The 16,181-nt window shown below is 46.7% G+C and overlaps 1 protein-coding gene across 1 annotated transcript in view; it reads left to right on the top strand.

The window, feature by feature from the left end:
- Positions 1-16,181, top strand: part of SHC2 (SHC adaptor protein 2) — a 39,892-nt gene that overhangs the window by 20,447 nt on the left and 3,264 nt on the right. Inside the window, exons 10-11 of the mRNA XM_049876050.1 lie at positions 4,827-4,985; positions 8,264-8,562. Of these exons, the coding sequence (XP_049732007.1) occupies positions 4,827-4,985; positions 8,264-8,562 (458 nt within the window). The remainder of the gene's footprint in view (positions 1-4,826; positions 4,986-8,263; positions 8,563-16,181) is intronic.

The following is a 16,181-nucleotide window of genomic DNA, read 5'->3' as shown; positions in this document are numbered from 1 at the left end:
ATCCATCTTGGCGTTCCTCCCACATTAGGCTTCTCCATCTTCTTCACCACTGTGTAGTACCTCACTGTGTGAAGGACCATAATTTATCTCCCCCCACTTGTGGGCATGTGGGTGGTTTCTAGGCATTTGTGTGACAAATAACAGTGCAAGGAGTCACCTTGAAAGCTCAGCTCTAGAGCACAGACTTCAAGAGAACAAATGTCCAGGGGTGCAACTGCCCGTTCTGTGTTGGTAAAGATCCTCTGATAGCCCTCCTCCACGTACTCTGTTTTAACAAAATGAATGAGTTTTAAGTCCACAAGCATTCACGCATCATGTTATATTGTTTGTTGTTGTTGGGTGCTGTGGACTGGAGGCTCATAGGGACCCCATGTTATACACAGGTACACAGTGTATACAATGGTCGAATCAATTTCGACTCATAGCAACCCTATAGGACACAGCAGAACTGCCCCACAGGGTTTCCAAGGAGTGGCTGGTAGATTCAAACTGCCAACCATTTGGTAAGCAGCCGAGCTCTTAACCACCGAACCACCCAAACCAAAACCCGTTGCTGTCGAGTTGATTTTGACTTATGGCGTCCCTATAGGACAGAGTAGAACTGCCCCATAGAGTTTCCAAGGAGCGCCTGGTGGATTTGAACTGACGACCTTTTGGTTAGCAGCTGTAGTGCTTAACCACTATGCAACCAGGGTTTCCACTGCACCACCAGGGCCCCAGACATATGGAGAGTGAGAGAGAGAGATTTATTCAAGGAAATGGCTCATGCTGTTGTAGAGACTGGCAAGTCCCAAATCCATGGGTAACGCATCAGGCTGGAGGCTCAGTAGCTGCAGGATAGCTGCAGGATTGTCCAACCCAAGATCAGCAGGTCAAACAGCAGGCTGCTGGCTCATGGGCTGTGGAGGACAACAAATCCCAAGATGGGCAGGAAATACAGAGGCTGCTGGCTCAAGTCCCCACAATTGGAGGTCCGATGATGACAAACTGGATGCAGGATCCAGAACAAGAAAACCAGTGAGCTGTCGGGACATCCATATATACTGGATGCAGGCCTCACCCCCGAGGGAACTCCCCTTCCAACTAATTGACTGATCACATCAGATCACATCATGGATATGATTACATTATACCGCAAAACGGAGGATAACGACATCATTACGTAACTGCCAAATCACTGAGAATCATGGCCCAGCCAAGGTGACGCACAATCTTAACCATCACAGTCCTCTTTCAGCGATTGCTCCCGTCTGATGATGTGTTCAAAGTAAGAAAAATGAACAATGTTATACAAAGTTAAAAATAACAGTTTGTTGTTGTGTGCCACTGAGTTAATTCAGACTCATAGTGACCCATGTGAGGGAGTAGTACTGCCCCACCGGGCTTCCTTGGCTGTAACCTTTAAGGGACAGATCATGTAGGCCTTTCTCCTGTGGAGACACGGGTGGGTTTGAACCTCCGACCTTTCATTTAGCAGCCGACTGCTTAACTGTTACACCACCAGTGCTCCTTAAAAAAATGACAGAACAGGTTAAAATCCCTTTTGGCCCCAGCCCCCTGGCAGAGCTCACTCTGATCCTGGGCATCCTATTCACATGTCAGAGCTCAACCCAAGTGCTGCCTCCTCAGAGAAGCTCTCCTGATCACCCGACAAAGTCTGTGTGCTGTTCTTGCTGTCTTGCTGGGTAGCCCTTATCATGGCCATAATCAAATCATTAAAACATAGTGTTGTGCCTCCTTTCAGACTTTTTAGAAATAGGTGCACAGAGAAACTATTCCACATGAGGTACCATGCCATCCATGAGCATCGCTCTGGTTCTTGCCCAGTTCCCTTCATCAGTTTTGGGGTCTTTCTATGTAGTTGGATTCTCCTGAACGACTGTATAGAATTCCCCACCCCTAGAGTTTGTTTACTCACTCGGCCCCCCTACCCACAGACATTTGGCATCTTTCTAGCTCCCTCCGTTACACAGACATCCTGGCTGGCCTCCTGTGCCACCAGCGTGTCCCTCCAGTGGTGGCTGAGCCTCAAGTTGGTAGGTCACGGAGTGCGGACCTTAATCACGTCTGCTCGCCCACCAGGGCTGTGTGCCTGCTTCCTCAGCCTTGCTAACATCTGTGTTGGCTTTTCGTCATTGTTGTTAGGTGCTGTTGAGTCGGTTCCAACTCATAGCGACCCAACGTACAACAGAACGGAACACTGTCTGGTCCTGCGCCATCCTCATAATCATTGCTGTTTGAGCCCATTGTTGCAGCCACTGTGTCAGTCCATCTCCTAGAGGGTCTTCCTCTTTTTTGACAACCCTCTACCAAGCATGATGTCCTTCTCCAGGGACTGGTCCCTCCTTTCCAAAGTACCTGAGATGATGTCTTGCCATCCTTGCTTGGAAGGAACATTCTGGCTGTACTTCCAAGACAGATTTTTTCATCTTCTGGCGGTCCATGCTATATTCAATATTCCTGGCCAACACCGTAATTCAAAGGTGTCAATTCTTCTTTGGTCTTCCTTATTTATTGTCCAGCTTTCGCATGCATATGAGGCTTGAAAATACCATGGCTTGGGTCAGGTGCACCTTAGTCCTCAAGGTGACATCTTTGCTTTTTAACACTTGCAAAGGTCTTTTGCAGCAGATTTGCCCGATGCATTATGTCATTTGATTTCTTCACTGCTGCTTCCATGGCAGGAGCCCTGGTGGCACAATGGTTAAGAACTTGGATGCTAACCAAAAGATCAGCAGTTTGGATCCACCAGCTGCTCTTTGGAAACCCTATGGGGCAGTTCTACTCTGTTTTATAGGGTCACTATGAGTCAGAATTGACTAGACAGCAACACATTTCTTTCTTTTTATTTTGGCTTCTATGGGCATTGATTGTGGATCCAAGTAAAATGAAATCCTTGACAAATTCAATATTTTCTCCATTTATGATGCTACTTATTGGTCCGATTGTGAGGATTTTTGTTTTCTTTAGGTTGAGGTGCAATCCATACTGAAGGCTGTGGTCTTTGGTCTTCATCAGTAAGTGCTTCAAGTCCTCTTGCTTCTAGCAAGCAAGGCTTTTTTTTTTTTTTTTAAGATCTTCCCAAATAATACGGGTGTTTCACTGCCAGCGTCAGAGCACGTAGTGGCTCCCGGTGCCTGGGGGTTAAATTGCACGTGTCACTGAGTGCCTGCCTGGGCATCTGAAGCCGCTGTAATCTGGCCCTCATCTGCTTTTTCTCTGGAACATGGGCTGCTTGCCCCTGAATACCAGGGCTCACGAATGTTTCCTGCTCCTGTGCCTTTCCACATGCTGTGATTGCTTTTTGGCTAGCCTTCTGCATTTCTCTGGCCAAGAACTCCTACCAATATGTCAGTGCCCCAGCTCCAACATCCAGGAACTCTTCCACCACCCATTCACCCCATGCAAGAGCTCCTGTCACTCTCTGGACTCCACCAAACCCAGGTTGTTCCCTCTCACCCAGCCCTGACCATTCAAGGCAGGGAGAATCTGTGCCACCCAGGAAAGAAGGTTGGGCTTCATGAAACCTCTCTGCCCCTCATCAGCCAGCCCAAGCTGGCACAGAATTAACACTCATACTGTTCTAAAGCTTTAATTCTTACCCCGACTGTATGAAGAAGCTACTGTTACTCTGCCCGTTTTAAAGATGGAAAGACTGAGGCACAGAGAGGTTGACTAGCTTGCCCAAGTCACAGAGGACAGCCCTGGGATTTGAACCCAGTCCTCTGTGAAGTTAATGATAGAATCTACATAAAGCAGGGATTGCAAACTGAAGGCCCTGGGGCTGAATTTGACATCTTTAGGGTCACTATGAGTCGAATCGACTTGATGGTAATGTGTACGGGTTGTGTAGTAAAGGCCATGAACAGACGCTTGAGAAAAAAAGACACCAATACCTTTACACCCAGGAAAAGACACTCAATCTTGCTCCAGTCCAGAGAAATGGAAATGAACTTACCCCAGAATGCCACTCTCACTCTCACTTATTCTTCTAACAGTTTGATAAGACACTTTGCTTCCTGGCTGAGAGGACAAAGAACCCACCCTCACCTTTTAAGGGTGAATTGGTCGGGATCCGGCAGAATCTAGAGGGAACTCCTCTTCGGATACCTTGCTTGTAGTTGTGGCATTTGAACCGTGGGAACGAAAGTATGAAGCACATTCAATACTAAAATTTAAAAAAGAAAAGAAAGCAAACCCTGAAGCTAACCTGCACAGAAATAAGACTTTCCTATGTATCGTGTTGGAAACCCCGATGGCACAGCTGGTTAAGAGCTACGGCTGCGAACCAAAAGGTCAAATCCACCAGGTGCTCCTTGGAAGCCACATGGGGCAGTTCTACTCTGTCCTGTAGGGTCGCTGAGTCAGAATGGACTGGACAGCAACAGATGTATCATGTCAATCACATAATCACGAGGAGAAAAGAGTTACTGTTAGTATTTTTTAAATGTGGAGACTTAACATAAAAATCAGATTTTTGACTTCTTCTGAAAACTGGGAAGATTTGGCCCTGGAGTTTGGGATTGGGGTGGGCAACTTCCCCTCCCTGAGCAGGACCTCATTGCCCCTCAGCACCCCTGCCCACTTCCTCTACTGATGTCCCTGTCTGGGCGTTTATGGGGCATTTCACCCTTTTAAGACCTTTGACTTGAGGCTGTGCACACGGTGTACATTGTCCCCGGGGAGGCTGGTCACTGTGTTCCTGGCAGGGAGACAAGTGTGGAGAAGGGTCAAGGTGGATGCTTACCCCACTGTGCCCCCGTATCCAGGGCCCCCTTGTCTGGGCTCCCCCCAGTGACCCTGCCACCCCTCCTCACCACCCCCAGCCCCGCCGGGGGACGGCTACGTGCAGGCAGATGCCCGGGGCCCCCGCGACTATGAGGACCACCTGTACGTCAACACGCAGGGTCTGGACGTCCTGGAGCTGGAGGCGCCGGCGCCCCCGCAGCATGAGGATAGCCCACAGAAGGACCTGTTTGACATGCGTATGTTGGGGAGACCAGCTGGATGGGGGAGGGGTGGCCCACTGAGGGAGGAGGCCAGCCAGAGGGGCATAGAGGAGAGGGCTGCCTGAGTGGGGATACCTGGGTTTTGCTCCCCAAAAAGTGGCCATTCTGGCAGAGGAGGCCCCCTCATGCAGCTCTGAGGTCTGATGGGAAAGGCACAGCCTCCTTCTCCCTATGGGAATGCTGTCTGATGGGGGACGTTCAGTCTTCTTCCCTTGGGACTTTCCAGGTTGACAGAGTTGGGGGAGAGACCCAGTCTGATGGTGGCCTGGACTCTGCCTTAAAAGAGTGGCAAGTCAGACGGGGAGGCCTATTTCCCTCCCCTGAATGAATTTGTACAATCTGATGGGGGAAGGTACAGCCTGCTCCCAGAGGAAGCTCAGTCTGATGGGGTAGGCCTAGTTCACACCTTGATACAGTGACTAGTCTGACGGTAGAACCCATTCCTCCTTTCCCTGTGGGATGCCCCAGACTGATAGAGGGCTCAGTCTGGTGGAGGAGGCTTTTCCTTCCTGGTATGAAGTATCTAAAACACTCTCCTCATTTCCCGAGATAACAGTTCTACCCTCTTTTACTGTGGGTGTGTTGGCTCCATGCTGGTCCCACAAGGAGTCACCCCCCTCCCTCAAGACACCCCGATCTCTCCACCATCTTCTGTGACATAAGCTAATACTAACATGACAATTGGAATGCGAAAGCTGGAAACAAAGAAGGATCAGTAGTTGGAAAATGTGGCCTTGGTGATAGAAACAACGCCAGAGATCGAATGATAGAATTTTGCAAGACCAATGACTTCTTCATTGCAAATACCTTCTTTCACCAACATAAATGGCAACTATACACATGGACCTCGCCAGATGGAACACACAGAAATCAAATTGACTACATCTGTGGAAAGAGGCAGTGGAAAAGCTCAATATCATCAGTCAGAACAAGGCCAGGGGCCGACTGTGGAACAGACCATCAGTTGCTCATATGCAAGTTCAAGCTGAAACTGAAGAAAATCAGAGCAAGTCCACGAGGAGCCAAGATATGACCTTGAGTATATCCCACCTGAATTTAGAGATCATCTCAAGAATAGATTTGACGCACTGAACACTAGTGACCGCAGACCAGACGAGTTGTGGAATGACATCAAGGACATCATTCACGAAGAAAGCAAGAGGTCACTGAAAAGACAGGAAAGAAAGAAAAGACCGAGGTGGATGTCAGAGGAGACTCTGAAACTTGCTCTTGAGCATCGAGCAACTAAAGCAAAAGGAAGAATTCATGAAGTAAAATAACTGAACAGAAGATTTCAAAGGGCCTCTCGAGAAGACAAAATAAAGTATTATAATGACATGTGCAAAGAGCTGGAGATGGAAAACCAAAAGGGAGGAAGGAATACACAGGGTGATTATACCAAAAAGAATTAGTCAATGTTCAAACATTTCAGGAGGTGGCATATGATCAGGAACCGATGGTACTGAAGGAAGAAGTCTAAGCTGCTTTGAAGGCATTGGCAAAAAACAAGGCTCCAGGAATTGATGGAATATCAATTGAGATGTTTCAACAAACAGATGCAGCGCTGGAGGTGTTTACTCGTCTATGCCAAGAAATATGGAAGACAGCTTCCTGGCCAACTGATTGGAAGAGATCCATATTTATGCCTATTCCCAAGAAAGGCGATCCAACTGAATGTGGAAATTATAGAACAATGTCATTAATATCACACGCAAGCAAAATTCTGCTGAAGATAATTCAAAAACGGCTGCTGCAGCATATCGACAGGGAACTGCCAGAAATTCAGGCCGGTTTCAGAAGAGGACGTGGAACCAGGGATATCATTGCTGATGTCAGATGGATCCTGGCTGAAAGCAGAGAATACCAGAAGGATGTTTACCTGTGTTTTATTGACTATGCAAAGGCATTCAACTGTGTGGATCACAACAAACTATGGATAACACCGCAAAAAATGGGAATTCCAGAACACTTAACTGTGCTCATGAGGAACCTGTAAATAGATCAAGAGGTGGTTGTTCAGATAGAACAAGGGGATACTGACTGGTTTAAAGTCAGGAAAGGTGTGCCTCAGGGTTGTATCCTTTCACTGTACCTATTCAATCTGTATGCTGAGCAAATAATATGAGAAGCCGGACTATATGAAGAAGAACGGGGCAGCGGGGTTGGAGGAAGACTCATTAACAACCTGCGTTATGCAGATGACACAACCTTGCTTGCTGACAGTGAAGAGGACTCGAAGCACTTACTAATGAAGATCAAAGACCACAGCCTTCAGTATGGATTACACCTCAACATAAAGAAAACAAAAATCCTCACAACCGGACCAATGAGCGACATCATTATACACGGAGAAAAGATTGAAGTTGTCAAGGATTTCATTTTACTTGGATCCACAATCAACAGCTGTGGAAGCAGCAGTCAAGAAATCAAAAGACGCATTGCGTTGGGCAAATCTGCTGCAAAGGACCTCTTTAAAGTGTTGAAGAGCAAAGATGTCACCTTGAAGACTAAGGTGCGCCTGACCCAAGCCATGGTATTTTCAATCGCATCATATGCATGTGAAAGCAGGACGGTGAATAAGGAGGAGCGAAGAAGAATTGACGCCTTTGAATGATGGTGTTGGCGAAGAATATTGAATATACCATGGACTGCGAAAAAAAAGAACAAATCTGTCGTAGAAGTACAACCAGAATGCTCCTTAGAGGCAAGGATGGCGAGACTGCGTCTTACACACTTTGGACATGTCGTTAGGAGGGATCAGTCCCTGGAGAAGGACATCATGCTTGGCAGAGTACAGGGTCAGCGGAAAAGAGGAAGACCGTCAACGAGGTGGATTGACACAGTGGCTGCGACTATGGGCTCAAGCATAACAACGATTGTAAGGATGGGCCAGGACCTGGCAGTGTTTCGTTCTGTCGTGCGTAGGGTCGCTATGAGTCAGAACCGACTCGAGGGCACCTAACAACAACAACAAAATCCGAGAGGACATACTGAATAATTCATTGAGGCAGTGAGACTGGGGGGCAAAGCGACAGGGTACAAGGTAAGCATGCAGATGGCATGTACGGGGCTGACTCCGAGCTGGGCTAACACACGGGTGTCAGTGCTGTTCCATCAGTCAGCCACGGGAAGCTGCTCCTCCCAGCCCCGCGCCGTCCCCGCTCTGGGCCGCTCCCTTCCACCAGGCCTTGTCCCAGGAGGAGTCTGCCGCCGCGACCCCTGCCCTCCCCATCTCTCCTGTCCTCCGCCTGCAGGACCCTTCGAGGACGCCCTGAAGCTCCACGAGTGCTCGACAGCTGCGGCCCCCCCTCCCTTGGAGGACCAGTGGCCCAGCCCCCCTACCCGCAGGGCTCCCATCGCCCCCACGGAGGAGCAGCTGCGCCAGGAGCCCTGGTACCACGGTCGCATGAGCCGCCGGGCGGCGGAGAAACTGCTTCGAGCGGATGGGGACTTCCTGGTTCGTGACAGCGTTACCAACCCCGGGCAGTACGTGCTGACGGGCATGCACCTGGGGCAGCCCAAACACCTGCTGCTCGTGGACCCCGAGGGCGTGGTAAGGAGGGGCGGGGTCGGGGCGGGGCCTGGGAGGGCGGGGCGGGGCCGTGACCAGGGGCGGGGCCTGGGAGGGCAGGGGCGGGGCCATGGCCAGGGGCGGGGCCTGGAAGGACAGGGGCAGGGCCTGGGAGGACAGGGGGCGGGACCATGGCCAGGGGCGGGGCCATGGCCAGGGGCGGGGCCTAGGAGGGCAGGGCGGGGCCATGACCAGGGGCGGGGCCTAGGAGGGCAGGGGCGGGGCCATGGCCAGGGGCGGGGCCTGAGATGGCCTAGGGACACAGCCTGGACAGGCTTCTCTGTGAGCCTCAGTCCCTTTCTCTGTGAAATGGGGATATGCGGAGTGGGTTTTCTGGAAGGAAAAGCAGCATCCTTCAGACACCCTGAGCGACACAGAACCCCGCCTTGACCCTTACTGCCTGGGAGCTGTGTCTGCTTCGGGCACCTGGACATTCGTTCAGTGCCTGGTGCTTGGGGCCCTTCCTCCGGGGGTTCGGGTGAGGTCGATCCGGCCTCCAGCTGCTCTGCCCAGCGCTGCGAGGCCCTTCAGATTTTATGAAGTATTTCCCAGATGACAAAGCCCATTATGCTGACAGATTCTATCCTGTGTACCAGGAAGTTTAGAATTAGTTAGGGCTGACCAAAGATCTCCCAGTCTATAAAGCTTTTTGGGGTTTACAAAACCTTTCCTAGTATCAAGGCCTTTCAGGGTTTACAAAGTACCGTATTTCATCGATTCTAAGATGCATTTTTTTTTCACATTTTACCGTCACTGACCAAGCCTTAGGAATAATGATGCCTTTGAGTGATGAATACAGTATTTCAGTTTCTGACGTATTTTAGAGGGTACAAAATATGTTTCAGATTGCGAGGACTTTTGGAGTCTACAAGTTACTCCTGAATTGCTTCAATTACAATATAATTAAAAAAAACAATATACACGTTGTTTTTTTTTTTTTGCATTTTGGCCATTTCTGAAATCTGGATTTATTTTCTTTTTATTATCGATTGCATCTTTGAACTGCATCAATATTTAATTGGGAGGTTTTTCCCTCTTTTCTTGTGGTACAGAAATTAACGATACGTCTTAAAGTTGCTGGTGCCTTCCAGTCCGTGCAATTTAGCATTCTCCAGATTCTAAAGCATTTTAGGGTTTACTAAGCATTGTCGGGAGCCCTGGTGCTGCAGTGGTTAAAAGCTATGGGCGCTAACCAAAAGGTCAGCAGTTTGAATCCATCAGGTGCTCCTTGGAAGCCCTATGAGGCAGCTCTACTCTGTCCTGTAGGGTCGCTGTGAGTCGGAATCAACTCGATAGCAAACGGTAGAAAACAAACAACAAGCATTCTCCAACTTACAAGGTGCCTTGGAGTTTAGGGAGCATTTTCCTGTTTACAAGGAGTTTTCAGGTTTTATGAAGCATTTTCCAGTGTCCAAGGGCCTTAGGCTTGCAGGTTATTTCCCAGGTGAGAAGTTGCTTGGGGGTTAACAGCCTTCTTAGAGTTGACAAAGCACTTTTATGAGCTGGCATCACCCAGGTTAATCCTCTGAAGAGCCCTTAGGTAAGGGCTATGGTGATTCCTTGTCTCGGCCTCTGTGTGGGGGAGCTCACTCAGACTGAGGGAGGTTGTGCAGCTTCCTGGGATCTAACAGTTGGAAGAGACAGGTTATTCCCTCCATCTTCATATAGTCCCCTCACTGTCAGGTCGCTGTAATGAGACTGTTGTTGTTGTTAGGTGCTGTCGGGTCCGTTCCAACTCATAGCGACCCCATGCACAACAGAATGAAACGCTGCCCGGTCCCGTGCCATCCTTACAATCGTTGTTATGCTTGAGCTCACTGTTGCAGCCGCTGTGTCAACCCACCTCTTTTCCGCTGACCCTGTATTTTGCCAAGCATGATGTCCTTCTCCAGGGACTGATCCCGCCTGACAACATGTCCACAGTGTGTAAGACGCAGTATCATCATCCTTGCTTCTAAGGAGCATTCTGGTTGTATTTCTTCTAAGACAGATATGTTTGTTCTTTTGGCTGTCTGTGGTATATTCGATATTCTTCGCCAACACCACAATTCAAAGGTGTCAATTCTTCTTCGCTCCTCCTTATTCACCGTCCAGCTTTCACATCCATATGATGCGATTGAAAATACCATGGCTTGGGTCAGGCGCACCTCAGTCTTCAAGATGACATCTTTGCTTTTCAACACTTTAAAGAGGTCCTTTGCAGCAGATTTGCCCAATGCAATGCATCTTTTGATTTCTTGACCACTGATTCCATGGCTGTTGATTGTGGATCCAAGTAAAATGAAATCCTTAACAACTTCAATCTTTTCTCCATTTATCATGATGTTGCTTATTGGTCCAGTTGTGAGGATTTTTGTTTTCTTTATGTTGGGGTATAATCCATACTGAAGGCTGTGGTCTTTGATCTTCATTAGTAAGTGCTTCAAGTCCTCTTCACTTTCAGCAAGAAAGGTTGTGTCATCTGCACAAGGCAGGCTGTTAATGAGTCTTCCTCCAATCCTGATGCCGTTCTTCTTCATATAGTCCAGCTTCTCGTATTATTTGTTCAGCATACAGATTAAATAGGTATGGTGAAAGAATACAACCCTGAGGCACACCTTTCCTGACTTTAAACCAGTCAGTATCCCCTTGTTCTATCTGAACAACCACCTCTTGATCTATTTACAGGTTCCTCATGAGCACAGTTAAGTGTTCTGGAATTCCCATTTTTTGTGGTGTTATCCATAGTTTATTGTGATCCACACAGTTGAATGCCTTTGCATAGTCAATAAAACACAGGTAAACATCCTTCTGGTATTCTCTCCTTTCAGCCAGGATCCATCTGACATCAGCAATGATATCCCTGGTTCCACGTCCTCTTCTGAAACCAGCCTGAATTTCTGGCAGTTCCCTGTTGATACACTGCTGCAGCCGTTTTTGAATGATCTTCAGCAAAATTTTCCTTGCGTGTGATATTGATATTTTTCTATAATTTCTGCATTCGGTTGGATCACCTTTCTTGGGAATAGGCATAAATATGGATCTCTTCCAGTCAGTTGTCCAGGAAGCTGTCTTCCATATTTCTTGGCATAGATGAGTGAGCACCTCCAGCGCTGCATCTGTGTGTTGAAACATCTCAGTTGATATTCTATCAATTCCTGGAGCCTTGTTTTTTGCCAACGCCTTCAGAGCAGCTTGGGCTTCTTCCTTCAGTACCATCGATTCCTGATCATATGCCATCTCTTGAAATGTTTGAACATCGACTAATTCTTTTTGGTATAATGACCCTGTGTATTCCTTCCACCTTCTTTTGATGCTTCCTGCATCATTTAATATTTTCCCCAAAGAATCCTCCACTGTTGCAACTTGAGGCTTGAATTTTTTCTTCAGTTCTTTCAGCTTGAGAAACGCCGAGCGTGTTCTTCCCTTTTGGTTTTCCATCTCCAGCTCTTTGCACATGTCATTATAATACTTTACTTTGTCTTCTCGAGCAGCTCGAGAAGGGATGAGATTAGAAGATCCTAAAACTGGAGAAGCTTTTGAGTTTACTTTCAAGTTGTTGTTATTCTGTGCCATTGAGTTGGCTCTGACTCATAGCTACCCTATGTACAACAGAAGGAAACACTGCCCAATCCTGTGCCATCCTCGCAATCTTACTATGTTTGAGCCCATTGGTGCAGCCACTGTGTCAGTCCATCTCATTGAGGGTCTTCATCTTTTTCGGTGACCCTCTATTTTACCAAGTGTGATGCCCTTCTCCAGGGACTGGTCCCTCCTGATAACATGTCCAAAGTACATGGGTCAAAGTCTCTCCATCCTGGCTTCTAATGAGTACTCTGGCTGTACTTCTTCCAAGACAGATTTGTTTATTCTTCTGGCAGTCCACGGTTTATTCAATATTCTTTGCCAACACCGTGATTCAAAGACATCAATTCTTTGATCTTCCATATTCATTGTCCAGCTTTCTCATGCATATGAGACTATTGGAAATTCCATAGCTCAGCTCAGGCACACCTTAGTTTTCAAAGTGACATCTTTCCTTTTTCACACCTGAAAGAAGTCTTTTGCATCAGATTTGCCCAATGCAATACGTTGTTTAATTTCTTGACTGCTGCTTCCCTGGATGTTGATTGTGGATCCAAGTAAAATGAAATCCTTGACGATGTCAATCTTTTCTCCGTTTATCATGATGTTGCTTATTGGCCCAGTCGTGAGGATTTTTGTTTTCTTTATGTTGAAGTGTAATCCATACTGAAGGCTGTGGTCTTTGATCTTCATCAGTAAGTGCTTCGAGTCCTCTTCATTTTCAGCAAGCAAGGTTGTGTCATCTGCATAACGCAGGTTGTTAATGAGTCTTCCTTCAATCCTGATGCCACATTCTTCATATAGTCCAGTTTCTCGGATTATTTTCTCACTATACAGATGGAAGTATGATGGAAGGGTACAACCATGACACACACCACTCCTGACTTTAAACTACACAGATTCCAGTTGTTTTGTTGCAGCGACTGCCTCTTGGTCTATGTACAGGTTCCTCATGAGCACAAATAAGTATTCTACAATTCCCATTCTTCAAAATGTTATCCATAATTTGTTATGATCCACACAGTGGAATGGCTTTGCATAGTCAATAAACAGGTAAACATTTTTCTGGCATTCTCTGCTTTTAGCCAGGATCCATCTGACATCAGCAATGATATCCCTGGATCCATGTTCTCTTCTGAATCCATCTATATGCTGCTACAACCGTTTTTGAATTATCTTCAGCAAGATTTTACTTTCATATGATATTAATGATATTGTTTGATAATTTCTGCATTCTGTTGGATCACCTTTCTTTTAAAAAAGTACAAATATGGATCTCTTCCAGTCAGCTGGCCAGGTAGCTGTCTTCCAAATTTCTTGGCATACATGAGTGAGCATTTCCAGCCCTGCATCCATTTGTTGAAACATCTCAGTTGGCATATTACATCGATCCCTGGAGCTTTGTTTTTCGCCAATGCCTTCAGTGCAGCTTGGACCTCTTCCTTCAATATGATTGGTTGTTGATCATATGGTACCTCCTGAAATGGCTGAATGTCCACCAATTATTTTTGGTATAGTGACTGTGTGTATTCTTTCCATCTTGTTTTGATGTTTCCTGCATTGTTCAGTATTTTGCATATAGAATGCTTCAATATTGCAACTCAGGGTTGAATTTTTTCTTTAGTTCTTTCAGCTTGAGAAATGCTGAGTGTGTTCTTCCCTTTTCGTTTTCTAACTCTGGGTCTTTGTACATTTCATTATAACACTTTACTTTGTCTTTTCGAGCCACCCTTTGAAATCTTCTTTTCAGCTCTTTTACTTCATCATTTCTTCCTTTTGCGTTAGCTGCTCTGCGTTCAAGAGCAAGTTTCAGAGTCTCTTCTGACATCCATTTTGGCCTTTTCCTTCTTTCCTGTCTTTTTTAATGACCTCTTGCTTTCTTCATGTATGATGTCCTTGACGTCATTCTGCAACTTGTGTGGTCTTCAGTTATTAGTGTTCAATGAGTCATATCTATTTTAGAGATGATCTCTAAATTCAGGTGGGATATACTCAAGGTTGTAATTTTGGCTCTTGTGGACTTGTTCTAATTTTCTTCAGCTTCAGCTTGAACTTGCATAGGAGCAATTGATGGTCTGTTCCTTGGTTGGCCCCTGGCCTTCTTCTAAGTGATGATATTGAGTTTTTCCATCATCTCTTTCCACAGATACAGTCAATTTGATTCCTGTGTATTCCATCCACATGTATAGTCAGAGTTTGTTGTTGAAAAAAGGTATTTGCAGTGAAGAAGTTGTTGGTCTTGCAAAATTCTGTCATGTAATCTCTAGCATCGTTTCTATCACCAAGGCCGTATTTTCCAACCACTGATCCTTCTTTGTTTACAACTTTCTAATTCCATTGCCAGTAATTATTAAGGCATCTTGACTGCATGTTTGATCAACTTTAGACTGCAGAAGTTGGTAAAAGTCTTCAATTTCCCCTACTCTGGCATTAGTAGTTGGTGAATAAATTTGAATAATAGTTGTATTAACTGATCTTCATCGTAGGCGTTTGGATTTTATCCTATTACTGACAGCCTTTTCCTTCAGGACAGATCCTGAAATGTTCTTTTTGATGATGAGTGTGATGACATTCACCTTCAGTTTGTCATTCCTGGCATAATAGACCATATGATTGTCCGATTCAAAATGGCCAATACCAGTCCATCTCAGCTCACTAATCCCTAGTTTATCAATCTTTCTTCATTCCATTTCATTTTTGATGACTTCCAATTTTCCTAGATTCATACTTGGTGCATTCCACGTTCTGATTACTAATGGATATGTGCAGCTGTTTCTTCTTATTTTGAGTCATGCCACCTCAGCAAAGGAAGGTCCTGAAAGCTTGACTGCATCCACGTCATTAAGGTCGACTCTACTTTGAGGAGGCAGCTCTTCCTCGGTTGCCTTTTAAGTGCCTTCCAGCCTGAGGGACTCATCTTCTGGTACTATGTCAGTCAGTGTTCTGCTGCTGTTCATAAAGTTTTCACTGGTCAATTTTTTAGGAGTCCTTCTTCCTAGTCTGTCTTAATCTGGAAGCTCTGCTGAAACCTGTCCACCATGGTTGACCCTGCTGATATTTGAAATACCATGGTATAGCTTTCAGCATCACAGCAACATGAAAATCACACAGTAGGACAAACTGACAGACACGTGGGGGATACTTTGCAGTATTTGTTAAAATGCATATTCCCAGTTCTTGTCCCCAGTGCCATTGAGATATATGATTTTACCATGGAGCCAGGGGATGTGCATCTTTGCCTGCTCCCTGGTGCTCAGTGCCCTGTGAGCCTAGCATCATCCATGAGAAGTCCAGGCCATGCACGTGAGGGCCCCTCAGCATTTTGCCCACTTCCGGCACTGGGTGATGTTGGGATTTTCTCGTTCTAAGATGTGGTTGGTTTTCAGATTCTGCATTCTAGTGTTCAGGTGTGTGTCTCCAAGATTGCAGGGTTACTGGTCTCCTGGGGCTGCCGTATGAAGTCACCACAAAGTGGATGGTTTACCACAGCAGAGATCTGTCCTCCCCAATAATGGAGGCCAGAAGCCTGAAGTCAAAGTGTTGGCAGGGCCAGGCTCCCTCTGGAGGCTCTAGGGGAGACTCTGTCATTTGCCCATCTCCTAGCTTCTGGTGGTGGCCGGCAATCGTTTGTGTTCCTTGGCGTGAGGCAGCATCACTCCAATCTCTGCCTCCTTTTTCATGTGGCCTCCCTCTCTCTGTCTCTGTCCTCTCCCCATCTTACAAGGACGTTTGTTGTTGTAATTAGGATCCACCTGGATAATCCAGGATGACCTCCTCATCTCCAGATCCTTCACGTAATCACATCTGCAAAGACCTTATTTCCAATAAGATCACAGTCACAGGTTCCAGGGGTTAGGATGTGACATCTTTTGGGGGGCCACCACTCAGCCCACTACCAGTTGTTGGTCAGAGCTCTGGGATTCTGAGGCTGATCTGTGGTTGAAGCCCTGGCATTCACTGGTCAGGGGTCCTCAGCTGCCAGCAAGCCTCAGGATCACCTGAGGGCTTGTTAAGACATGGATTCCACTCAGCGTGGC

The sequence above is a fragment of the Elephas maximus genome, chromosome 3 (genome assembly GCF_024166365.1).
Source record: "Elephas maximus indicus isolate mEleMax1 chromosome 3, mEleMax1 primary haplotype, whole genome shotgun sequence".
Taxonomy (NCBI): Eukaryota; Metazoa; Chordata; class Mammalia; order Proboscidea; family Elephantidae; genus Elephas; species Elephas maximus.
Note: the sequence above shows the minus strand (reverse complement) of the source record. Positions and strands in the feature narration are given on the sequence as shown.